The 27471-nt window shown below is 32.1% G+C and overlaps 2 protein-coding genes across 3 annotated transcripts in view; one reads left to right on the top strand and one right to left on the bottom strand.

The window, feature by feature from the left end:
• The first annotated feature begins 8 nt into the window (after positions 1–8).
• LOC143075106 (translation initiation factor eIF2B subunit alpha-like) lies at positions 9–14099 on the top strand. 2 transcript variants are annotated; one of them, XM_076250404.1, is made up of 9 exons: positions 9–157; positions 2260–2361; positions 3216–3361; positions 9277–9393; positions 9821–9933; positions 10840–10908; positions 11481–11556; positions 12468–12593; positions 13914–14099. In XM_076250404.1, the coding sequence occupies exons 1-9, from the start codon at positions 145–147 to the stop codon at positions 14067–14069; spliced, it is 918 nt and encodes a 305-aa protein (XP_076106519.1). In that variant the 5' UTR covers positions 9–144; the 3' UTR covers positions 14070–14099. The 2 variants fall into 2 exon arrangements, with proteins under 2 accessions (XP_076106519.1, XP_076106520.1); XM_076250405.1 differs by lacking the exon at positions 9–157 and adding an exon at positions 283–304.
• A 4338-nt stretch (positions 14100–18437) lies between these two features.
• Positions 18438–27471, bottom strand: part of LOC143075100 (uncharacterized) — a 37095-nt gene continuing 28061 nt past the window's right edge. The window contains exons 19-23 of the mRNA XM_076250399.1: positions 27198–27325; positions 22953–24819; positions 21894–21954; positions 19611–20393; positions 18438–19050 (exon numbers count right to left, since the gene is read on the bottom strand). Coding sequence (XP_076106514.1) covers positions 20267–20393; positions 21894–21954; positions 22953–24819; positions 27198–27325 — 2183 coding nt within the window. The 3' untranslated portion in view covers positions 18438–19050; positions 19611–20266. The remainder of the gene's footprint in view (positions 19051–19610; positions 20394–21893; positions 21955–22952; positions 24820–27197; positions 27326–27471) is intronic.

Below are 27471 nucleotides of genomic sequence, written 5' to 3'. Positions count from 1 at the left end.
GTAAAATTAAAATGAAAGTAGAAAATTGACCAATGAAAGGAGGGTTTGGTACCGATGAAATTGAGCTTTCGGAAAATTTCTAGACGCATCTTCTGAAGATCAAAAAAATTATAAGTACCGAACAGATCATTGCAACAGAAAAAGATGGAAAAACAAGGTTGTGACTAAACCCTCTTTTTAATGATATAGAATCTAAAAGTATCAATTGTGCTAATCCCATTATAGTTAAAGTATCAGAGGCGATATTTTCCTACTCACTGTTACCATATTCGATGTACATATGGTAATGAAAATTATATGACAGGTGCTTTGTTGTTGTTTATATATTTTTAATTAATTTCTAATTATTTTGGTTTTCCCTTGCCAGAGATGGTCACAATTTGAAGTGTACCGGACAGGCAGGCACAGGGAAACCTTATTTGATGAGAAATGAATTAAAATATAGGCACTGGCTACGGTTACATGGAAATGTAACAATAGTAAAAATATTATTGTTACATTGGAGTCTAATTGCCGGAATGCAAAGTTGGGTAAGGAACTGATAAATTACGAATGTAACAATAATTATTGAGGCTACGGTTACATTGAGTTATTGTTACATGAAAAACAGCAATGTATGTACGCTAGAGTTAAACTTAAATCTTCTATAGTTTTATTGCTTAATTCTTTCATATGTACTAAATAATACTGGTATTAAATAATGAAAAATAATAAATATTATTATTCAACAAATGGTGTGTAAATAGTTTTATGTATTCATGGTTTTGATGTTCTTCACGATACTACTCCAGATTAGGAGGGCCCAAAGGCAAAAACTATAGTGCAATGGTTTCACTTTTTAAGTATTTAACTGCACACATACTCTTATTACTGTCATTATACTTAAGCTTTTAGCAATGAATGAAGAAATTCCTATTACCAATTTTGTTTAGGGTGAAAAATTAAAAACTTGGGATGCGTTTGAAACGAAACTAAAACAATACCAAGACACAAACTTCACACAGCCAAGGATTTGTATAGTAAGAAGCCTTCTTACTATACAAATCTTTGACACAGCTATACAAACGCAGTTCTAAAAAAATATATACATCAAAAGCAAAGTTTGCTAACTGTGAACTTAAATACTGGGAACTTCTGTATACATGTATCCATGGAGGACGTTAGTTAGTTCATCAAAGATCATCAAAAATGTAAACACTGGATACATTTGTAGAAACTGTCATTGTAAATAAAAAAATAAAGAAATTGTATTTATAACTGTATGTATTGTAAATATAAAATAAATGTCTTAAACTTTTATTATTTAGTACATATTACTAGTCCCATCGTATATTGCTGTTTTTCATGTAACAATAACGCAATGTAACCGTAGCCTCAATAGTTATTGTTACATTCGTAATAAGTCAGGTCCTTACACAACCATGCATTCCGGCAATTAGTCTCCAATGTAACAATAATATTTTTATTATTGTTACATTTCCATGTAACCGTAGCCAGTGCCTAAAATATATTAAAAACACAGAACACAAGTAACTCTGACAATCTGTTATAATACGTGTATGTCAAGAGCTCGAGACTGCATATGTTTGCATAGATTATGGGTGTTTATAGTGGTTATATGTTGTTCCAAGTGGATTCCAGCCTAGTTGATCTGGCCCATATGTAAAGTCAATGTAGCTGCTATATATATATCTGAAATCTTTATCTATGAAATGAAAAATATCTACCAGGGATAAAAGTGATATTGTTGTTTGATAATTACGGATTTCATAATTAAAAATGTTTTTCACCTGTTGTCGTTTATCTCTAGTATTGTTTCCTAAAAATATTCTTCCGGTAATAACCAAAATTTTCAGTAATTATCATCTGATCATGATTATTCATCATATTATTATGAGGTCAGATTGATTTTTGTCTGGTAGACTTAGAGGCATAAAAATATAGTATATATACCAATACACATAATTAACAGCGCCTGGTGATGTTTTATAGCCTGACCGGTTTCGGTCCGAAAAGGACCTTCATCAGAGGCAGAATGATGGATTAATGTTTGCACCCTATTTATATAGATATGGTAACCGGCGGTTGAGTTTAACCTTACTGTCATTACTGCCTCTAGACTTAGACTTAGAGGCAGTAATGACTATTATAATTCTTGTTTGGAAGTTGGAAGTGGACTATATTGACATAATTTACAAACCTAAGTAACACTATATAAGATTTATTTGTATTTTTAACTGTTTACCTGTTATATTACAGATATACTGACATATTTCACCAATCTTACTAATAATGAACCAGATTTGGCAGCAGCTGTAGCAGCAATCAAAACATTAATTCACCTCCTTGAAATCAGTAAAGGTAAGTTTTAATCATATCTTGTTAAAAGAACATAAATGACTCTGAGAAAATGAATTGCAATACAACAGCTGTTCTTTTGCTTTTGTGTGTGTTTTTAGTCCCCCTTCCCCTACCAACGAAGTAGAAGGAGAATTTAGGTTTGCACTCTAGTGGGGGAGGGGAAAAGTTTATTAAACCACATTCATATTTGGGGGGGGGGGGACTGACTGCCTAAGAGGGGATCCACTCCAGTCATGCTTGAGTGATTCTCTATATAATCAACCATTTTTTTCCCACAAAAGAGGGAGCCTAGGCTCCCTGAAAAACCCTCTTTTGATTGATTGACAATGGATAACTATCCACCAAAGTTTCATACTTACATGTAATTAAAGAAATCACTGGACTTCCTCTATGTCAATTAAAAGTGTGTTCAGATCTGATGAAGCATGGACATACCATAATTATATAAAGGTAATGTGTGTTACATTAGTATCACAAGAACTGAACATGAATAAGAATTTACAAACAGACATTATTCAATTATGGAAAATTAATAGCCAATTATATATTTTTTTAAAACTTTTATGGATTCAAATTTATGCCCAGGATATGAAGATGATATTTAATAAATGCAGATCACTAAGATTTTGAAAATTGCTCTGAAATTTGTTCAGTTCTCATTCCAGAATAAATATGTCCATGTATGAGTATGGCAGAGAAACTTCAATGTGTTAAATATAATTTTGAAAAAAGTGTATCTTTAAAACATTTTACTTCAAATTGATCTATTCAATTAAATAAAACAAGAACACTGACTCATTGTTTTACTGTAATAACATTACACATTTGCATTATCTTCTTGTTTTCTTTTGCAGTTGAAACTGTGCAGGAAATGAGAGAAAGTTTGAAGGAAGCTATAAATATATTAACTGAGACCGACAGTAGTACAACATCTATATCATCAGCTGGAGAACTCTTCCTAAGATTTATATCACTCAAACTTACTTCACTAGAATACTCAGTATGTAACTATACACAGTTTCTCATCTTTTTAAGAAAAAAATACAAAAAGTTATGCCCATGTAAAATTAGAAAATGAGCAAAATTGATGAGTACACAGTTATCGTTTCTTGATTTTCGTTGTCCACAAATATAGTCCCTAGTGTGGACAGTGTGTTACTTGCCAATCTTTGGTATACCCCTTCCAAATTTATTTCTTCATGTTTTATGCCTCAAATAGCAAGTAGGGGGATAAAATTACACTGGGGAAAAATTTGATTCATGAATTTTAAAGTAAAGTAGTGATTTGGTCCAGCTGAAAAAGGTTAAAAATAAGCATTTCGGAAGCTGTCAAAAGATTTCAAGACCCCCTGAACATAAAATTGTCCATATTTTGAGTTAGAGCTGATGAAGTTTTCTATAATTTTGATATAATTTGTCTCAAAAGTAGTACACCACACTAAAAATAGTATAGAGAAAGTGCAGGTGGGATTTTTATTATTTCCATTTATTGTCTAAAAGAAATGCACTACCAAATAACTATATACTAGGACTTCTTCAAAGGTGATGTGTGGTTTTTTTTAATAATTAAACAGAAGCTTTGCCATTATATTTTTTTTTCTCAATTAATTGGATATGGGCAGGAATTCGCTAGTGAAATTTTAGTGTCAATAGTGTTTATCCAATTAAAAAATAAAGAAATCATGCAAATATGGAGAATAAACATTGTTTAAATATCAAAGTGGGTTAGTCTTTATTGCCACATGCAAAAAAAATGGATCCAATTAAAAAATTCAACAAAAAATCAGCACTTGTTATGTGCTGGCAGTTGAAAACTGTAGACAAAAAGTGTGACATTTCTGCAGTGGCAAAACCCCTAGTCATATTTAGAATATGCCTGAAGAATTGTGCTACTATAATAGTTCAAAATCAACTGCAAAATGATCGGTCTATCATTTAGAAACCCCATTTTGTACAGAATCCGAATATTGCTGCAAATAAAATATGTTTGAAAATGGACAAGTGCATGTAACTTTTCCCGTCAACAAATGTTACATGCACCTTTTCATTAGCTGATTAGCTTTGGAAACAAGTTATTGGTCCAGCATGGCAAATTTTGAAAGGTGTCAACAATGGTTACAATTTGGATTTCATGATTTTTATCAATCAACTGAAGTTTGAAAAATATAGAAGGTAAGAAAATTTATTTCATTTTCGTGTCAATACTGCCCAATAATACTCATCTTTTTATAACAGTTGTATACTTTTTATAGTAAGCATTAACCTAATTATTTTTTTCACATTTCAACCCACTGACAATTACATTAAAATGTGGCTTTGTCATCTTTCACACTTGGCATCTACCAGTGATCAAGCAGATGATAAGAGAGTGGGACCAGGTTAATTTGACCTCACAATGAAGTGTTACATGCACTTTTTGTGTAAATTAGGTTCTTTGATAATGATGTGTGACTTGCTTTGCAATTTTGTCAAAAAAAATAAGTTTATCTTGTATTTAAACAGGTTTGACCCTTACGATATTCATTTTATTGCTGGAGAGATTTCTGTACATAACATTGACACGAAAATATTTACCAAGGAAAGGTGTCTATGATACATGCAAAAGCTTTTTTTTGTACGGTTTGCCTTATCAATCTAATTTTTTACATGAAATACCACAGATTAATTGCCAATTTGATTAACTAGTACTTGTATTCATTCTCAGCATTATAAAGATAACTGGCCACTTAATTTGAAAACATAAAATGTAACATTGACACCAGAATAAAAACAATATTACTTTATTACACTTAAAGCATAATTGGCCAGTGCATAATATTAAATCAAATGTAAATTTATGCTGAATTCTTAACAGAGAAGTTGTTGATCTTTCTTGATTTCTAGACTTTACAATATTTACTTGTAATTCTTATCGTTTAAAGGCATGTAACATTGACACATCTTCTGCGTCCAGGTTACATGCTACAACCTAATAAATGTGCATACAATTATTCAATCAATAAAATCTTGTTGAAATTTAAATTTGCTTCATTAAAATGATATTAAAGAAATAAATGAGTTTTAATTATTTGTGTTTATTTTTTTCCTGATTGACTAGCAATTTTTCCTCATCATTTGTTGGTGTTCCTGTCAATGTTACATACATAACCCAGAATTATAATGTTTTAAAAGCATTGATTTCCAAACCTCTGTTATGAGCTTTAAAATGAGTTTATCTGAGTTTATAAATGACTAACATCTGAAATATTGTCATCACACAATTTCTTTGATGCTCCTATGATAACTTTATGAGTAACATGGACTACGATTTTTGTATCAGGTCTTTTTTGTGTTACATGAGAAGATTTTACTGTGTTGAAATCAACAGTTAATCTAATTTTTAATATTCAAAGTTATTATTATGATACTTATTTTAAAAAATATTGTATAAAGTAAACCCAAATTAAACTTTATTTTCATTAAGAAATTGTGTATGTAACATTGACAGAGTCTATTATTTAGACTTTTACATGTTCAGGCCAGTGTTACATGCGTAAACAAAACTTACTGCCATATGGAACTATTATCTTATTTTTATTTTACAAAATTAAAGCGTTTTCATGTTTTCCTGTTTAATTTTTCTTTTAACACTAGTTAGTAACATTGACAACAATATTTTGTGTCAAGATTTTTTTATGTTACATGCAAAGGTATTACTTCCTTAAAGTCAGACATTTATATAACATTTTATAACCTAAATGATTAATAAGATATTACTGGGCAGCAATTTTATTATTTCTCCAAAGTTGACTATTAAGCACACCACTTTCATCTTCTGGTCTTCATGTATGTAACATTGACACACAACCTTTTACTTTCTGTCAATGTTACACGCATGAACAGAACTGATAACATTTACTAACTCCTTTGCTCTATAAAGAGATTATTGATAATTTAACTTGTTTTACCACCATCAAACTTCATCTTTATTTCTAAATATAGATATTCTTTTTAGAAGTGTGTTTTCTTCATTGACAACAAAATTGGTGTCAGTCTTGAAAATTTACATGCAATTTAAAAAAAAAAAAATCTACAGGCAATATAAACCTAAGAAAGAAAAAGATGATCAGCAATAAATGTGATGAAGAAAACTCTCAGGAAGATGCTGCAAAAAGATACTGTCCCTGTCAACCAGTCAGATGGTGATGTCCCTGGCAGCCAGACAGATGGTGATGTCCCTGTCAGCCTGGAAGATGGTGATGTACATATCAGTCAATCAGTTAGTTGGTGATGTTCCTGTCAGTCAGTCAGTCTGTGATGTTCTTGTAAGCCAGTCAGAGGTTAATGTCCCTGTCAGCCAACAGATGGTGATGTCCTAGTCAGCCTGGCAGATGGTGATGTTCATATTAGTCAGTCAGTTGGTGATGTTCCTGTCAGTCAGTCATATGGTGATGTTCCTGTCAGCCAGTCAGATGGTGATGTCCCTGTCAGCCAGTCAGATGGTGATGTCCCTGTCAGCCAGTCAGATGGTGATATCCCTTTCAGCCTGTCAGATGGTGATAACCCTATCAGCCTGGCAGATTATGATGTCTGTGTTAGCCAGTCTGATAAGGTCCCTGTTAGTGAGTCAGGTGGTGACGGTCCTTTCAGCCAGTCAGATAGTAGTGTTTGTCTGTGTCAGAAAACCAGATGATGGTGACTGTGTATGCAGACATACTAGTGATCTCCAATTTGACCATTCTACAGCAGTGTAGAAGATAGTTATTTCAAAATCTTGTTTATTTATCCCTTTTCAATCACCAGTCAACACATGTATCATGTGTATTTACTGATGCTCATTATAGAAATCATGAGGAATTCAATTTGTAACATTTTTTTTTAATTGTTATGCCAATAATTGACATTCCAGAATATCTTTTGCATTATAAGAGGTTCAGGCTCCTTCTGATTTCAAAATAATAATAATAAACTCATCATGGATACCAGAATTGAAATTTTGTAGGCCAGAAACGCTTTTCGTTTACAAAAGACTCTTCAGTGACGCTAATGAAACAAAAAAGTAAAAGAAGGCCAAATAAAGATGAAAACAGGACTATGGTCTAGTGGGTGTTGGTTTTCTCTTCTGAATTGTTTTACACTGGTCATTATGGGGCCCTTTAAATTGTGGCTTCCAGTAGTTTAGGTAACAAGTTTTCAAGATGAAATGACATTGAAAAATCGAAACAAGATATTTGAGAGTTTCTATAATATTATTGTAGATTTTATAATCTATGCATGGATTTTGGTTCTGATTGAGGGTAGATTAATTGTTGTTTTGTTTTTTTATTTTTTCAGATAGATAGTTGAAGATGTTGGAGACAGAAAACAAGAAACAAGAAACTTGTTTTGAATGTTTGAAATAAAATTTATTGTTTAAACCTTAAAAAGTTATCATAAATGTAAGATTAACCAGCAGAAATAAAACGAGATATGGGGTAATATGTCTATCAGACAACAACCTCAAAGATGAAACCCAAATTGTTCTTTATAGAAGTTATGTAAACGATTGAAAATGAGATTCTCAATAAATGCAGCTGTATCAACCTCTCGTAGATTTGTCCATATTTTGTCTTGGTTTTTCATACTATTAGTTTTAAGTGTAACTGTGTCACATGAATGAGGGATACATGTAATCATTTTGTACCCTTACTTTGTCAGTACTAGTTATTGAGTGAGAAACTTGTGGATGCTGATGGTTGTGTGGTTGTCTTCTTATCAATCTCATCCCTGTGCATAAAAAAACGGGTTGCTTAATACTTACTGATATAAAAATGTTTCATGTTGTGGAAATTTTGGATGACTCCTTCATCAATTGATCTATCTTTGGTCTTAATTTTATTTTTCTGGTTATTTTGACATTTGAATATCTTTTAATTTAGCCTTCCATAGTGTACCACCATGAACAAGCATAACTACTGGTATAGTTAAAAAATATGTCTGCTGTCTGAAATTTAGGTGAATGGTTTTGGTATTAACCACTATTTAAATAATATCATATATGAGAAATGTGGCAGTATAATTGTATAATTTACATTCAGATGGTTGTTTGGAGGCTTTTTATATCTTTTAAGGTCAATTCTGGCATGGTTCATTATTCATATTTTTTGTGTCCACGTTACATGCAACATTTAAGTCACTATTTTTTGACAGAAATGAGATAATTGCAAAAATATTAATACAATTTTTTAATGTGAGGGTAACACAATGAAAAAGAGCCTTTACATGTTCAGAAAAAAAATGATTCTTACTGTATTTATCTCTTAAACATTGCATGTAACATTGACAGAAAAGTAGAGGAAACTTGTTTTCACAAAATTTCTGAAAGAAATGAAAATATACATTTTAGAGTTTTGATGATAGACAATGTTTTGTGATCAATATATATGATATTGAATGTTGAATAAGTTAAGGAATCATTAATCTCAATTTGGAAAAAGAGTCCATGTTACATGCTCCAAATTCATTATTTGCTTTGGTTCCAAACTGACGCAAGTTTAAAAATGATTTTTTTGGTTACAAATAGAAGGACACCATTTGTAGCAATAATTTGTAAAAAATTTAGAAGTTTATAATGATTTTTATTTTTTTCTTACAATGTCACACTAAAGTAGCATTAGTGAATTCCTGCCCATATTTAATTTAAAAAAAAATTGAAAATATTTTTTCTATAAGAGTAAGAAGATGTGGTAGGATTGTTAAAGAGACAACTCTCTTTCTTTTTCTTAATGTATTAAGAAATGACCCAAGTTTGATTTTTTTTTTGTGTTGAAATACATATATGCATATATTCACAATATATTTGTATTTTTTTAGTCACAAAATAAATCTCTGACAAAAATCAGTTGGTTAATTGTACTTTGTTTTTGTTTATTCTCAATTTATATGATTTTATTCCAGAATATTCAAGAATTAAAGAAGCTGTTGGTTGAAAGAGGAAATTTGTTCTTGGATAAAGTAGCAGGGTCAAGACAAAAGATTGGCAAAGTGACACATCCATTCATCAGAGATGGAACTGTAGGTTTCAATTTATGTAACCTCCCTAAAATATTTTTTCTTCCATTAAAGGTTTTTGTCTCCTCTGACTGAAAAAATTAAATTGAGAATGGAAACAGGAAATGTGTCGAAAAGACAACAACCTGACTATGAAGCAGAAAATAGCCAAAGGCCACCAATAGGTCCTTAACACAGCTAGAAAATTCATTACTTTATTAGGGGTTAATTTTTAACCAATAAGACATACAACAAATTGCAGAAAAGTCGTATCAGTTATTATAACCAAAAACATGAATGTAAAATTTCAGGGGGGGGGGGGGGGATATTTAAAAATCAATTTTCAGCTAAAGGTAGTTTTAAATGGAACAAGTTTAAACTTTCCAAGTACCATCATCGTTTCATTTGCTTAGAATTTCTCATTATTGTATAACATTTGTTTCAATTGTAGACAATTTTAACGAATTCCAAGTCGAGGGTTGTATTACAAGTACTGAAGGAGGCTGCAGAAGCCAAGAAAAGATTTAATGTATTTGTAGCTGAATCACAGCCTAACAAGTCTGGGTATCTATAATTTATCTTGTTCCATGTCAGGACTGTTCATAATATAAACACATTTTTTTTTTTGGGGGGGGGGGGGACACTCAAAATAATAAATTGTGTACTGGTGTTTGTATTTTTGTAAATAATTTTGTTAGACTTGTAAGTTGAATGAAAATTTTATTTAATGGGTGGTTGAGGTCTAAAACAATTGTCTCCTAACCCCCACCACACAACTAAGCATTAAAATTTGGAACAGCCCTTGTGTGAGAATGTAGATTGTGTTGTACCTGATGCATGGTACAACTATATTATACATTTCATTAATATTTTGATTTATTTTAAGGTTCTTTTTGGGGCTATATTTACAGTACCTTCATAGGTATTGAAATTGTATCAAAAATTAAGGAATGCGGGAAAATACACTACAGCTCAGGTGGATTTTGCTTTGTCCACCCGTCCACAGTGGGAGTGGGCACCGGGTGGGCAAAATTTCTAGCTTGTCCACTCTGCCCACCCATAGGAGTGGGCATGCAAATTTCTTTTGTTTAATCAAAAGACTTGCAAGAACAATCAATTGAAAAAAGCAGATAAGCAATTATAATCAATATTTTTACCAAAAAAGAGATTAAACCTGGAGTGGGCACGGGTGGGCTGGTGGAAAAAGCAAAATCCAGTATATAAGTCTTTTGAGCTATTTTTTAGAAAACAGGTTTAAATGATTCTTGATTATTTAATGGTAGAAAAAAGTATAAAGAAGTATTGTTATGGATTATTAAAAAAGAACAGGAGTGTTTGCAGACAATTTCTTTATTATCAAAGGGATAAAGATGTTACAGAGAAGCAGATAAATGTCTATATATAAGACATAAAGTTGGGTTTATTAGAATTATACATAGAAGTTATTAATGCAGCAGTTTGTTTTTTCAGACACAAAACACATGAAGAATTACAAAAACTTGGTATACCATCTACCATTATACTTGACTCCGCTGTTGGGTAAGTGTTGTACGTGTTTGTATACACTGAATTATTGGGGGTGATAACAATACACAGATCAAAATTGAATTTTGGTGGCATCACTTTCACCATTATAGAGTTATTCCCCTTTACAAATATTAAATTGATGAAATTTTGGTTTCCATTCTCTACCTTTAGTTTGCCTCAACAAAATGTTATGAAACTTATACACAATGTTTAATACCACTAAACTTGGATCAAGTTTGAACTTTGGTGGCATCATTTTTACAGTTCTAGGGTTATGCCCCTTTACAAATGGAAAAAATGCTGAATTTATCATTTCCGTTCTCTTACTCAAGTTTGCCTCAACTAAATATTATAAAATTTATAGACAATGCTTATTACCACAAAACTCAGATCAAGTATAAATTTGAGTAGCGTCACTTTTACAGTGCTTGAGTTATGACTCTTTATAAGGTTATATGCTAGCCTGGGCATCATCTGTGTCCCATGGACACATTCCCCATTGATTATTTCTACTGAAGTTAACATTATATGTTTTGTATTCAATTATGAGATTTTGCACTAAAGATGTACTGTACATTTTGTAGGTATGTGATGGAGAAAATAGATCTTGTGTTAGTAGGCGCTGAAGGTGTGGTCGAGAGTGGTGGCATCATTAATAAGGTTAGTTACTTAGAACTTTGTGGTTGATTAAAATATAGATTCTACCACTGCATCGAGTGTGATACAATATGTAACCACTCCAGACAGTTAAATTACCAATTTTTTAATATTTAAAATTTAAATGTCAAGAGTGGAGAAATATGGTATTGCACAAGATTTGGTGGTGGAATATGTTTCTCTAAAGGTTATTAATTAAAGATTTGTGTTGGATATATATAGATTCTACCACTGCATCGAGTGTGATACGATATTTATCCACTCGAGACAGTTAAATTTTCAAATTTAAACCGCAAGACTCGCCGAGCGTTTTAAATATTTAAAATTTAACTGTCGAGAGTGGATAAATATCGTATTACACAAGATTTGGTGGTGGAATCTGTTTCTCTTATGATTTTCAAACAATAAAGAGGCAAACTTATTCCTTCTTTGCGACTGATCTGCAAAAAGATGTGTTCTTTCTATGTGACGTCATCAGGCATGGTCGCCTTTTTTCATGCCCTCACAATAGGAAATTCAGAGGAAAACAAGAAAATTCAACGTCATAATCGGATTTTAACCAATGAAGAACTGAGATCAAACAAACTTCACGTTGATTAAATTTTTTTTATACAATGGGTGCAGAAAGTGATAATTTGACGAAGAATTAGAGAAATTTAATATACAAAATCATAAACAGTACCATGTGCAAAAAATTATGTATCATCTTTCATACACACCAAAATGTTTAAATGTTATCGAGTTTTACTTTTGTTACAACCAATACAAAATGATTATTCCATTTCCAAACTAGTGCCTTAGGTCAGAAGTATAGTTGAAATCATTTACTTTCAAAAAATGACTTTGAAAAAGCACCATTGTAGAATTCCAATTGAAAGTTAGATAAGATTATTACAATTTTGTTTCCCTTTCAGATTGGTACATTTTCCATTGGATTATCAGCTAAAGCAATGAATAAACCATTTTATGTAGTGGCAGAAAGCTTCAAGTTTACAAGATTATATCCTTTGAACCAGCATGACCTTCCTGATGATTTCAAGGTCTGTAGTAATACAAATTTATGTTTTTAAATATTTGAAAAATACTACTGTGGATTCATTATTATTCGTTGGATATCAATTTTCATGGGTACAGATTAACCATGAATTTAAATGTTAAACGAAATACCAATTTTATACAAGTGTTGCATGCAGAGATTGACAAAACCACGAAATCAAATATCAACGAAATTGCGAGTTTTCCTCAATCCATGAAAATTGATACCCACGAAAATAAATGAATCCACAGTATTAGAAAGTATGATGGTTGTTGAGTAATTTTGGAAGTCTCTTCTTATCTTCATTTTTTCTCAGAATCCCTATTAAAGAGTCACAAGGAAGAAAACTAAAGATTAAAAAAAATACGTACATAGCTAAAATCAATGATGTTTTTCAGTCACTTGTCAAAGCTTGGTGGTTAATTCTGTGCCTTTTACCCTTAACCAGTAGGAAATGACCTTGAACATCGTCTAAAAGGCAGATATAGTTGTTATCAAGTTCATTCATATCAACTTCCAGGGGAACAAATTATGATGAAATTAAATTGGCATCAAATAAGGGAGATTTTAGGATTTGATAGTTAATTTCATTTTATTTCTTTTTAAGAACATGATTATTTAAGATGGTATGGGAGTATGAATTAAAAATGATAGAATTTGTTCTTACTTTGTCAAAACGTAGTATTTATTTTGATATGATTAAAAATATAATAAAGATAAATGTGACCAAGCATTTTCTTAAGCTGAAAAATTTTGTATGGATTATACAGGAAAAAACATCATTATGCTGATTGATTGTTGTTTGCTTTACTCCGCATTAGCGAAACACCATTATGTGATTAGAAGCTAAGCTAAATGATAGAATTGTGTAATAAGATAAGAGCATATAACTTTTAGAGAATGCTTTGAGAATGTTCATTTTTCACACCATAATACCTTAAATGTAAATATATGATGTATGTTTGGATATTGTTAACAATGATGGGTACACCTTGATTAACAAAATCAATATACACTGGGGTAAAGCTGATGACTGTAACTGCATTCACGGTCATCCCAAGATGTTGAATGAATAATTAGGTCAGTATTTGTATTGTCTGTTTAAGTGTTTCTATATCATTTTCTTTTATAACTTTACATAGTACCAATGTATGCTTTGTAAAGAAAATGATATACAAACACATAAACAGACAATACAAATACTGACCTAATTTTTCATCCAACATCTTGGGATGACCGTGAATGCATCTTGGGATGACCGTGAATGCAGTTACGGTCATCAGCTTTACCCCAGTGAATATATATCTATACCTATTTATTTCAGTACAAAGCCAGTACCCTGAAAACAACAACAGATTTATTTCGAGAACATCCATTGGTTGACTACACTCCCCCAGCATACATCACGTTGTTATTTACAGACTTAGGAGTATTAACACCGTCAGCTGTCAGTGATGAACTTATCAAACTTTACTGTTAACATTGAAACAAATTAAATCTATTAAAACCATGTGATACCTTCATTTATTAAAATCTATTCATGCAATTGGTCATTTCAATTTCAATTTTATTTTGAGATGTTTAAACATTATAGAACAAGCATTCAACTTCAAGGGGGGAGATCCTGATTGTGATGAAGAAAAAATGTTGCAGTCAAGCAGAGGACAAAAAAATAATAGCGTAGAAAAAAAAATTTCACACTTTCGCTTTGCACAAAAACTAATTCTGACTCAGATGGAAAATTCATAACTCCCCCTTGAAGTTATATGGTTGCTCCCTATAATCTGTAATTCACATTACACAATTTTAGCATTAAATACCCACTACAAAAACACATTGAGATAAGAATGATATGAGAGAAGATTGCAAATGAGACAACACTCCACCAGAAACCAAATAACAAGGACAATATCTTATAGGAATACCTCAACATAACATTAATTTTTTTTGTCTGCTTGATATGGTATTTGTTCATCAGAATATTTACTGTAAAATTCTCTTTTGCATTGAAATTGAATGGACGGGCCTCAAGTCAAGTGGTCTTAGTAGTATATCTACTTGGATCACCAGCCTGTCAACACTGAATTTGTGAGTTTGAAAACAAGCGCATGGCAGGTGCGTTTGACTAGAATATGTTTTATCCATAGCTTGTTAGTTTTCTCCTTAATCATGACAAGAGTGCACACATGCCTTTACTGATCATCGATTTTATATTGATAGTCTTAAACATAAAGCTATATAAAATAAGAAGATGTGTTATGTTTGTCAATGATACAACTCTCCACAAGAGACCAAAATGACACAGAAATTAACAACTTTAGGTCACCATATGGCATTCAACAATGAGCAAAGCCCATTACGCATAGTCTGCTATAAAAGGCCCCGAAATGACAATGTAAAACAATTCAAACGAGAAAACTAACGGCCTAATTTATGTTAAACAAGAGTGCACACGCTGAAATGTCTCGCCTTCTTTACTAATCATTGATATTATGTTGATAGTCCTAAATATAAAGCTTTATTACTTTACTGTCACATAAACTTAACATTAAGCAAGATAACTAAACAAAGACCAATGAACCATGAAAATGAGGTCAAGGTCAGATGAACCATGTCAGGCAGACATGTACATCTAACAAGCTTCCATACAACAAATATAGTTGCTTATAGTTTAAGAAAAATAGACCAAAACACAAAATCTAAACACTGAGCAATGAACCTTGAAAATGAGGTCATGGTCAAATAAAACCTGTGCGACTGACATATAGATCATAAAATATTTCCATACACCAAATATAGTTTTAGATAAAAAGACAAAAACTTAACTTTGACCACTGAACCATGAAAATGAGGTCAAGGTCAGATGACATCTGCCCGCTAGACATGTACACCTTACAATCGTTCCATACAACAAATATAGTAGACCTATTGCATAAAGTATGAGAAAAACAGACCAAAACACAAAAACTTAACTATAACCATGGAACCATGAAAATGAGGTCAAGGTCAGATGACACCTGCCAGTTGGACATGTACACCTTACAGTCCTTCCATACACCGAATATACTAGACCTATTGCTTATAGTATCTGAGATATGGACTTGACCACCAAAACTTAACCTTGTTCACTGATCCATGAAATGAGGTCGAGGTCAAGTGAAAACTGTCTGACGGGCATGAGGACCTTGCAAGGTACGCACATACCAAATATAGTTATCCTATTACTTATAATAAGAGAGAATTCAACATTACGAAAAATCTTAACTTTTTTTCAAGTGGTCACTGAACCATGAAAATTAGGTCAAAGACATTGGACATGTGACTGACGGAAACTTCGTAACATGAGGCATCTATATACAAAGTATGAAGCACCCAGGTCTTTCACCTTCTAAAAAATAAAGCCTTTAAGAAGTTAGCTAAAACGGCCGCCGCCGGATCACTATCCCTATGTCAAGCTTTCTGCAACAAAAGTTGCAGGCTCGACAAAAATGAATGAAAAAAAAAATGTATTAAACTCATAAACAAACGACAACCACTAATTTACAGGCTCCTGACCATACAAGTATCACATAAACATAACATGATCCAAGGACAGATAAACAAAACAGGAAATATATGCATACTTTACAACCATTCTATACACAAAATATAGTTGATCTTATACTTATAGTTTCTAAGAAACAAACTTAACCATGAAAATTTAACATTGACCAATGAACCATGAAGTGTAATATGAGGTCAAGGTCAGATGATACCTGCCAGACAGACATATACACCTTACAATCAAATATAGTTCACTTATTGCTTAAAGTTTCAAGAAAAACAGACCTAAACACAAAAACTTCACTCTGAGCAATGAACTGGGAAAATGAGTTAAAGGTCAAATAAAACCTGCCAGACTAACATGTACATCATCAAATATTTCTATCCGCTAAATATGGTTGACCTATTGCAAATAGTATCAGAAAATAAGACCAAAAATGTGTCCCCAGTACACGGAGGCCCATTCGCACTATCATTTTCTATTTTCAGTGGACCGTGAAAATGGGGCAAAATCTCTAATTTGGCATTAAAATTATGAGGATTATATTATATATAACATGTGTACTGAGTTTCAAGTTGATTGGACTTCAACTTCATCAAAAACTACCTCGACCAAAAACTTTAACCTGAAGCGGGATAGACGAACGAATGGACCCACAGACCAGAAAATGTAATGCCCATAAATGGGGCAAAAAAACTTAACTTTTAACCACTGAAATATGAAAATGAGGTCAAGGTCAGATAGCACCTACCAGTTGGAACATGTACACCTTACAATCATTTGGTACACCAAATATAGCTGACCTATTGCTTATAGTTTAAGAAAAACAGACAACACAAAAACTGAACAGGAAAGCAATGAGGTCAAAGACAAATAAAATCTGTCAAGACTTTCATGCATATGGTCATATATTTCTATTCACCAAATATAGTTGACCTATTGCATTTAGTATATATTAGTAGACAATCAATAAATATAGCTAATCTATTGCTTAAAGTATCTGAGATATGAACTTTCAAACAAAAACTATACCTTGATCACTGACCTATGAAATGAGATGTTACTTCAATATAATACTAACCCTGTTTTTAATGTACTAGTTCACAATGCAACAGTCCTTAGAAACCTGGACAAACTATTTGTACCTCCAAAACAACTAGTGTTTGCTATGATATCTTAAGGATGTACTTAGGTGAGGTTAAGAAAAAATGAAGAAATTAAAAAGGATACTATAAGCTGGTAGAGCATCAATTAAGGATAAAGATAAGCTAAAAATATTGATAGGTCATGGACTTCCTTTTGGAGATATTTGAGATTTAAAATATGGCGGGAAAAGGCTGATTCGGACTTTTACCTTATATTTGCATTGGTATTCTTTGGGTCTCAAAACAAAAGAAAAAAAATTAAGAATCTTCTAAAATTTTGGTAAATGACCTTTCATGAGCTATTTAGTCTTATATGAAAAAATAAATGGGTGTTATGGGGCAAAATATTTTACATTGTATTGTATGGAAAAACACCAAGGAGTCCGAACATTTGACACACATTTCAAAACCTCACCTAAGTACATCCTTAATGTCAAGTGCTTAGCGGAAATTCAGCAAAAAATTATCTGGTCTATGGTTTGACCTGTCCAGGGTTAAAAAAAAAACCATGACTTTCAGCACTCAACTAAACAAGCTTTCATGAGACCACCGTTAACCATGTCTGACAACCATAGCAGACTTAGACAGAATAGAGTATAACAAATATAGTTTATATCCTATTACATATACCGGTATGTTTAATTAACAAGAAATTTATGTGATAAAAAATGTTTTTTTAATCAGTCTCTGAACCAGATGTGGCTTGATTGGCACTCATAGGTTTTCCAGACATGACAATACAAAGGATCTCAAAGACAAGAGACATTTCACAGAAACTATCAGGTATCTGTTTACAAGATATGGATAATCTATCTCTTCAGCCATCTGATATGTTGCTTAATAAGCATCCCAATAACACAAAAACAGAATTTATTCTATGGTTGGATTTTTTATTTCAATATATATTTTTTGTTGCTATTTTACCATTTGAAATGTTGTCCTCCAATAATTACTGTAAAGTTAGAAAATATTGTGTGCAATAATTATTTCAAATTGACAAATATGCGAGATTAATTATTGCAATTTCTGGAAAGTCTGCATACAGATATATGTACCTAATACCAAAACACATGTTCTTATTATAGCAATCATCTCTCAGTTGCTGGCAATAATTTCTGAATTAACAGTACATAAAATAATTTTATATTAAAAGTCAAACTTCATGATTGTATTTCTTTTATTACAAATGACCAATTGTTATTAGATTCATTATTATACAAAAAACAAAAGGTATAAAAAAAGATCTGATTTCATTGTCATTGAAGCAACTAACCCTGAATATTCATTATTATAATTACCAGTAATCTTTATTGTCACCCATCAAAAAGGTAAATATATAAAAGATGTGTTCTATAATACAGTCAATTCATGAACAACAAAAAGCTAATAACGTGATAAAAAGTTTTTTCTGACAAGATTGTTTTGAAATTTTAACATTACATGCCACTATATCCATGTTCAAATTTCAATTAAGAATTGAATGCCTCTTTTTGTAAATTCATTAGGGCGAAAAAAAGTTGACCCAAGTATAAGCGTTGAAGCGTTTCATTATAAAAATGTGTGCACAACCAACGCTTTTCAAACCCTTCTTCGGGGAAAAAAAATCAACCTTATGCAAATGAAAAGCTTTTTCGGGGTTGAAAATGTTATTAAGTTTTTACAAGAACCATACAAAACAGACAAAAATTTGTCTAAGTCTTATACATGTATACAGTCACTTGATAAGGTTGATTTCTGTCTGATAAAGCTCAATTATATATCTGTTTTCAAGCCTTATCTGGTGTAAATGTACCAGAGCCTATGAGAGGTATGTATCATCTGACAAAGCTCAATTATATATCTGTTTTCTAACCTTATCTGGTGTAAATGTATCAGAGCCTATGAGAGGTATGTATCATCTGACAAAGCTCAATTATATATCTGTTTTCAAACCTTATCTGGTGTAAATGTATCAGAGCCTATGAGAGGTATGTATCATCTGACAAAGCTCAATTATATATCTGTTTTCTAACCTTATCTGGTGTAAATGTATCAGAGCCTATGAGAGGTATGTATCATCTGACAAAGCTCAATTATATATCTGTTTTCTAACCTTATCTGGTGTAAATGTATCAGAGCCTATGAGAGGTATGTATCATCTGACAAAGCTCAATTATATATCTGTTTTCAAACCTTATCTGGTGTAAATGTATCAGAGCCTATGAGAGGTATGTATCATCTGACAAAGCTCAATTATATATCTGTTTTCAAACCTTATCTGGTGTAAATGTATCAGAGCCTATGAGAGGTATGTATCATCTGACAAAGCTCAATTATATATCTGTTTTCAAACCTTATCTGGTGTAAATGTATCAGAGCCTATGAGAGGTATGTATCATCTGCTTGGACCACTTAATTGGTGAAATCAGTTTAAATTTGGGCTTTTTCAAAATAGAAATAAATGACCACTTGTTAAATATAAACAACAAACAAATATTCATATGTGAAAAAAAAACCATTATATCTTCTATAAATGATAAAACTTGAAATGTATGTTGTGGATAAGATATTTCAGATTCTTCTCTTGTGCTTTGTTTTAATGTTAAACATGGCACAGAACAAAAATTCAAAAGGTTACAAAATGTATTTATAGCACCATGTTGAACAATATAGCACTGTGACACCATGGTCCAAAAGTGACCATTGTAGAACAAAATATTCTCATGATATTAGAAAAGTTATTTTCGTTATAAAAATTTCAATAAAAACCATAAATCTAACCTAACAAATGATCAATAATATATCTTCAGAAGTTCCTCAAAATAATTATCTTTTCAAAAGATATGTAGTACCAAAAAAGAAAAGTTATAAATATATCATGTCGTTTTACTTTTACAATATGTTCATAAATATATCTAGTACAATTCCAGGACAGCTAACATGTCTAAGATAATATTTAGTCTGAGTTTATTTTTTTGGCACAGCAACTGTTCTCCTGATTACATTGACTTATGATCCATCAATTTTCTTGTTGATCTTAATAGCCAGAGCTTGAACTTCCTTGTGGGGAAAGATTTCCAGAGCTTGTAGAATGTTCATCAGAGCCTCATTATAATTACCATTCTTGTACATTGACCTAAAATATAATTACAAATATGAGAACACACTATATACAAACTATTCAAACGGCTTACAAAAAAAAACATTTGAAAATTTTTATGTTTTTGCTGCAGCTTAATAATAAAGGATACTACAGATACAGTTAAGTCGGCTTCATATCATGACTTACATCTAGAAATTGACAATGAGGGTCGGTTGAAAACAAAACTTTACGACAAAAGAGATGATTTCAGCTTTCCAATTGTGAACTTTCCATTTCTAAGTAGCAACATTCCAGCAGCACCTGCATACGGGGTATATATCTCCCAATTGATACGATATTCCCGTGCTTGCATTTCCTATCATGATTTTCATGATAGAGGGTTACTGCTCACAAGGAAGCAATTAAACCAAGAGTTCAATGGTGAAGTTGAAATCATCCCTTCGTAAATTTTACGGACGCCATCACGAGTTGGTTGACCATTATGGAATAACCGTTTCACAAATGATATCGGATATGTTCCTTACGTCGTAACTACAATCCCCTTCCCTTTCATGAATGTGACCTACCGAATTAGACAATTTACCGGATTTGTAATCACATAAGCAACACGACGGGTGCCACATGTGGAGCAGGATCTGCTTACCCTTCCGGAGCACCTGAGATCACCCCTAGTTTTTGGAGGGGTTCGTGTTGTTTATTCTTTAGTTTTTTATGTTGTGTCATGTGTACTATTGTTTTTCTGTTTGTCTTTTTCATTTTTGGCCATGGTGTTGTCAGTTTGTTTTGGATTTATGAGTTTGACTGTCCCTTTGGTATCTTTCGTCCCTCTTTTAATAGTTAAATGGTGGGTTTTTTGCTGAGAATTCAGATTGAGTTCATTAATGCCATTGGTTATACTGTCATAGGTTTACAGTGTGGCTAATATAGTGAAACTAGGAAATTCATTACTTTTTACTTGGCTTGTGTCTTTGTTAAGATTTATTTTTTATAGATATAAGATGAGGTATGAGTGCCAATGAGACAACTCTCCATCCAAGTCTCAATTTGTGAATAAAAAGTAAACCATTAAAGGTTAGTTTGCATTATTTATTCAGTTGTGTTGTATGTCTGTAATGTATGTTTACATAGTTTTGACTGGTGAATTCTATTTACTGTCATTTTAACCTATCATGCCTGTTTCTCAACTAATTTTGTTAATATAAGGGAATTATAAACAACTGTCAACAAGTGAGAGGTTTAGCTAGCTATAAAACTAGGTTTATCCCATAATTTTTTTCTGAAAATGCCTGTACCAAGTTAGGAATAAGACAGTTGTTTTTATGTTGTTCTCTTTTTCTGTTGTCAGTTTTAATTGGCTTCTGTATTTTTGTAATACTTTACCCCTGATTGTTTATTGATTCACCATCAATATTTAGTTTTTTTATGTCTTGCTTATGGACTTGTTTTTTTATACTTTTTCCTTTGTACATGATATTGGATGTAAGATGATGACTGTCCCTACCTATTCATATTTGTTTACATAGTAATTATTACCTTCCTTTCTTTACAAAGCTGCTAAACTTTGTCTGAAGATCTTCTGAAAGACTGTCAAAATCTAAAACAGAAGTTGTACAAATATTAGAATGATAAAGAGTAACACAAACTACCTATGATAAAAAAAAAAATATCTTCCGAGAAAAAAAAATCAAAACATCATCTGTGTGTATTGCTCTTGAATACAAATTCATTTTTTTACAATAACATGTGAGTTTGTCCAGAGAACATTTGTACCCTTTAGTTTTCAAATTAGATAGACAGAAATGACAGTGATGTTTTTGTATGGTAAACCCAAACTTCCTTTAATACAAAAATTAAATAGCAGATCTACAGAAACATGAGAAAGATGAATTTCTTCAATTTCTTGCTTCAGATATAGTAATCTATGGATCAATTCCTTATGCTTGAAACATTTTTATTTTATTTTATGTTGTACCCGATGTACAAAAATGATCATTCAAGACTTAGAAATCACCATTTTATATTTATTTTCATTGCCACTATACTCGTTTGGCTGGGTGATAAAATATCCTGGTAATCATATCTTAAAATAATAGGAGATAACTGTATTGTATTTCAAGCTCCGACTGCATCAATTGGTGATTTGATGGTCACAAATTAAGTTTACTGGCGACACGTTAGATGAGACAGTAAATGGGTATTTGCGACCATCAAATCACAAATTGATGCTGTCGGAGCTTAAATTGCAATATTTTGTTATCTCCATTCTAATGAAACTGACAAAAAACGTTAAAACATTTGTTTAAAATCTGTCATATATCATCTGCGCTTGTGCGTTCATTCCATAGCATCAATTGATGCCAGGAAAATTTCTGACGTTATCCAGCAAAATTAACGTAACAAACGTTGTTGCATTAGAATTATATATAAAGTTCTATTTTGGCTTTCCTTTTTTGCAGTATTTGTACACTTTTGAAATTAACAAAAGTTGTAAATGTTTTTGGTTATTCTTGTCACTGGATTACTCATTGATGTTCATCAATAATCTGACCTACCATGATTCTTTTATAAAGCCTATACATTATAATGACCTACCTTCTTCCTCTGATTCATCTGCCTCACTCTCAGAAACTTCTTCGTCTGACATTTCATCATCATCATCAATAAAACTGTCATCATCATCATACTCATTTTCTGATTCACTTTCATCCTCAACGAAATTCTTTTTTGTTGCTTTAGAAGTTTGTTTAGCACCATTTATAGAATCACTATCACTGTCATCACTTACAACATTGTTTCTTGACCTTGAAGGTTTTTGACCTTTCCCACCTTTTTCTGAATCTTCTTCTTCTTCATCTACATTTTCCTCCTCACTTTCATCTTCATCAGAACTGTCAATGACAGCTTTCCTCTTTTTCCTGTTGACAGTAGCTATAGGACTGTCATTAATGTTATCATTAGACCTATCACTGAGAGGACTGTCACTATTTTGATTAGAGTTCTCATTTTCATCTGAATTAGATTCATCAACCCTTGATTTAATGTCAGGTGACTTACCACTTTCATCTGATTCATTATTCATTGAATCATCAATACAGTCTGTATTTTGTGGAGAGTTTAAAGGACGTTTTGGAGTATTTTCAATGCCAAGGTCACTTATCACAGACTTGTTACCAATCACAGCAGGTGTATTTTGTTCAGAATCAACAACAATACTGGCAGAGTTATCTGTCCTTGAAGTATCACAACTATTGAAAGGAGAATCTTGAACCAATGCTCCATGTAGTCGTTTCTTTGGTGATGGTGACTCCTCGACAAAGTTTTCACTGTGAGATCCACTACTACTATGTGAACTGTCTGCAGATCTATTGTCAAGGGCAGGACTATCAACAAATGCTGACATTATTGTGGAGTTCATTCTAGCTTCAGTTAATGCTTGTGATGTTAAAGGGATATTAAACTTTCTACCAACTGACATCAATGGCCGATTTGCATCAGGGGAGATAAGCAGTTCTTCATTAATAACATTTGATTTTCCTGCTTTGGGTGTTTTAGCCAACCATGGACTTGCACATACACTCCTTCTTTTATTCTTTGCAGGTGTTCTCTGTTTCTCTGGAGTCACCATATTAACAATGCTTGAAACAGTATTTGAAATCTGGCTTCCAAACAATTTAACAGCTGATCCTAACCCCTTAGTCATATTTTCAATTGTTTTCACAGGAGATTTCAGTGCAGGAGATGCCATTTCTGCATCATCAGATTCAGTATTTAAATTTACCCTACTTTTCAATGGTGTTTTTTGTACAGAGGTATTCATATCCTCTTCAGAATTCAATGGTAAATTTTCAATACTTCTCAAAGGTGATTTGTGTATAGACAAATTCTTTATATCACTTGAATCTACTTTCATGGGAGAGTCCACCATCATTTCTACAGGCTGCTTTTTCATTGGTGTTTTTGATGGTGATGTCATCATGACATCATCATCACAATGAATATTTGACAAACTGGTTTCTAAATTCTGAATATCAATTTCATTTCCCATATTTATATTTATATTTTCCTGGTTTTCATGTACACTATTTTCTTGGTTATTTTCAATAAGAATTTCTTCTATTTTGTCATTTCCCTTCGAAAGACTATCATTCTTTTCATTACTGTCTTGAATTTCTTCATCAGAGTCCAAACAAATAGGTTCAGATTGCTGTAAGTCATTTCTGGGTTCGGACTTAATTTCTACCTCAATAAACTCAGTGTGAATATTTCCTGATTTTATTCCCGGACTTTCTGGTTCCTGTTTTACTGTAGGACCAGATGGTTCTGTTTTGATCCTTGGGTTTGATTCTTCTTCTTTCGTGTTTCTGGAACTTAGAGTAGGTAAATCATCATCTGTCTCCTGAGTAATTTCTTGTTTGATTTGACCAACAGGTGGCACTATCTGTCTTTCCTCTTTAGGAGTCTAAAATGAAAAAACCAACATGTAATAGCTGAGTAAATACCACTTCTGGTGGACTGTTAGTCTCTGATGGTATCATCAGTTCTATAGTCAGGTGATGACATCACATATAACATACCTTTTTTTAATTCTGTTAAAAAATACAGAAGTTAAAAAAAACTTAGGTTCCAATAGACTCCTATAAGTCAAAGTTGACCCAAGATGTTTTCAAATATTTAACATCCTTGTCTTTCAAATTTAAGCTATGAGTGTCCCTGGCCACAATAAATCCAGAAAAGAACTTTGGATGCAACTAATCTATTAAAAGTTATTTTCACTTGTAACAAATTGCATAATTTTAAACTTTTACTTTCTTTCGTCATTGGGACAGAAATGTTGTGGTCACCATATGGAATTAGCTGATTGTCAAGATGTATGCCAATATGGCAATTTCTCTGAAACATTTCTTATTACCACAGCAATGGGACAATATCATCTGTATCCAGATCAACATATGTGTATCCTTCCCCAACAACAGTGTAATATTGTTCAAATCTACCCAGATGATCTTATAATTCATACAGAATGCACAGTTTTTTATTCATGGTTAACACACAGATTCATTATTCATGGTTAACACACAGATTCATTATTCATGGTTAACACACAAATTCATTATTCATGGTTAACACACAAATTCATTATTCATGGTTAACACACCATTATTCATGTTATTGAGGTACTTATTTCATGGATTTAGTTGGTAAAGTATGACATTGGACTTATAGATTGTAAGAAGACATTGGACTTATAGATTGTAAGAACCAAGATGGACAATTTCAGTTGTGGTGAAGATTAAAAATCTAAACTCTTGACAGAGACTTTAGTGTCTTCACAAAAAAAATGAAAATAAGAAGTCTCTGAACTCATGGAAGTATTATATTGACAGGAACTACTACGACCCGACTTCAAACGTTTCATCTGCGATGCCGCGCGCAATTTAATGACTGTTAATTAGCTTGAAACATGGCACGTTATTTACATACCAGCGTGTGGTACCCTACAATATTGTCATTCTCGGTTGCTTTCGGGATTACGGAAATAAACGGAGAAATCGAAAGTTGAGATAAATTCTTAGGAAACAGCAATCGGCAAACCTTGGCAGATTCCGTTACCTTACATCTGCATATGGGTGCCGATTGAGTGATTGATGGATTAATGCGAGTCATCATTAATTCTATAGAAAAACACATCGACGATGGAAAGTACCAAATTTATTGAATAAATGCCACATTTTTATTGATTTATTTTTCTATAGAAATTGGACTATATGTAATATATATCGCAAGTTGTGATTATATAATAACTACTGTTTACTCCACTGAGTGGCACACATTTCCTGCATATTTAAGACGATTTTAAATGATCATTCTGATAAAATCAAAAGATCAAAGATTTTAGATAAATGTAGGAATTATTAAGCTTTGCTCTAAATCCAGGGTAAGATCAGTGGTTGGTATATACGAATGTTCAGCTGAACCCCGATGTGTTGAATTTTTTTAGTACTGCGACTCAAGGATTTGTATAGTGACATTATACAAATTCTTGTGCGACTGTTCAATAATATTTACCGCTATCATTTGGTCGGATAGTGATAACATATTTTAGAGGACAGAAATGTATTAAATAAATAGCTATATAACGTAGTTAGATCTCTGTTTTCTTCTGCTGTATTTTGTTGATTGGTACTTGCTCGATCAATTTTCGTATTGTAAACTGGAAATTTCCACTTTCCAGGATTATCCAGTAACTTAACCATATATATTACTCTAAACTTCACAGTTTTAATATATTTATCAAATATATTTATTGTTAACCGGCGGTAACCGGAACACACCTTAATCACGATTTAAACCTCACCCACAAACTAATAAAATAATGTCACTTACTATTTCAAATCGTTGTAGAATAATTAATTCTGGGCCGATTTTAATTTTTTATGCATCAGTCGATTTGTTTAAAAAAGATGTTCAGGAATAAAGGTCTACCGACGAGATTGAAATAAGTAAAGGTGTTTTCCGACAGGTAATATTGTTAAGCTGTCTTGATTAAAACCATGTGATTGATAAGAAGTATCTCTGGTCAATTTATGACCGCGGCATCGCAGATAGTCACAAAAGAAATTAACGACAGCGTACTAATTAGACAGTCTCCATATACTTTCTACAGGGCTACCCAGGTTATAAATAAATGCTAATTAATCGTTGTAGTTCCTGTCAATATAATACTTCCATGCTGAACTTAAGACTTTATAATTTTATATAGTTCTTTCAGGTGCATATTCCCCTCAATAAATTACTTTCTTGTTTCTTTTATTAATGTAAACAATGATTTATTTTCACCTTTTTCTGTGGTGATTCTGTCAGATCAACCATTTCTGTGTCAGAATCCTCTGTATCATCATCTTCTTCATTTAGGTCAATAACATCGTCTGGACCTCCATCTTGAACAGAAGTTACTGGGGATGTCGCTGGAAGAAACAAAATGGTTACATGTGCTTTAAATATTGAAAAATATTGATATGATATGTTTAGTTTTGATATGCCTTTTTTGTATTTGTGATATGCAAAAACTGTGGATTCATTTATTTTCCTGGGTATCAGTTTATGTGGATTC

Source organism: Mytilus galloprovincialis, chromosome 5 (genome assembly GCF_965363235.1).
Source record: "Mytilus galloprovincialis chromosome 5, xbMytGall1.hap1.1, whole genome shotgun sequence".
Taxonomy (NCBI): domain Eukaryota; kingdom Metazoa; phylum Mollusca; class Bivalvia; order Mytilida; family Mytilidae; genus Mytilus; species Mytilus galloprovincialis.
This window is presented reverse-complemented; position numbering and strand designations above follow the sequence as displayed.

Bases quoted from the DNA above. Each gene is read 5' to 3' on its own strand.
- LOC143075106 (XM_076250404.1), top strand. The intron at 10,909-11,480 runs GTAAGTGTTGTA...TACATTTTGTAG, and splicing joins ATACTTGACTCCGCTGTTGG to GTATGTGATGGAGAAAATAG. The intron at 12,594-13,913 runs GTCTGTAGTAAT...TATTTATTTCAG, and splicing joins ACCTTCCTGATGATTTCAAG to TACAAAGCCAGTACCCTGAA.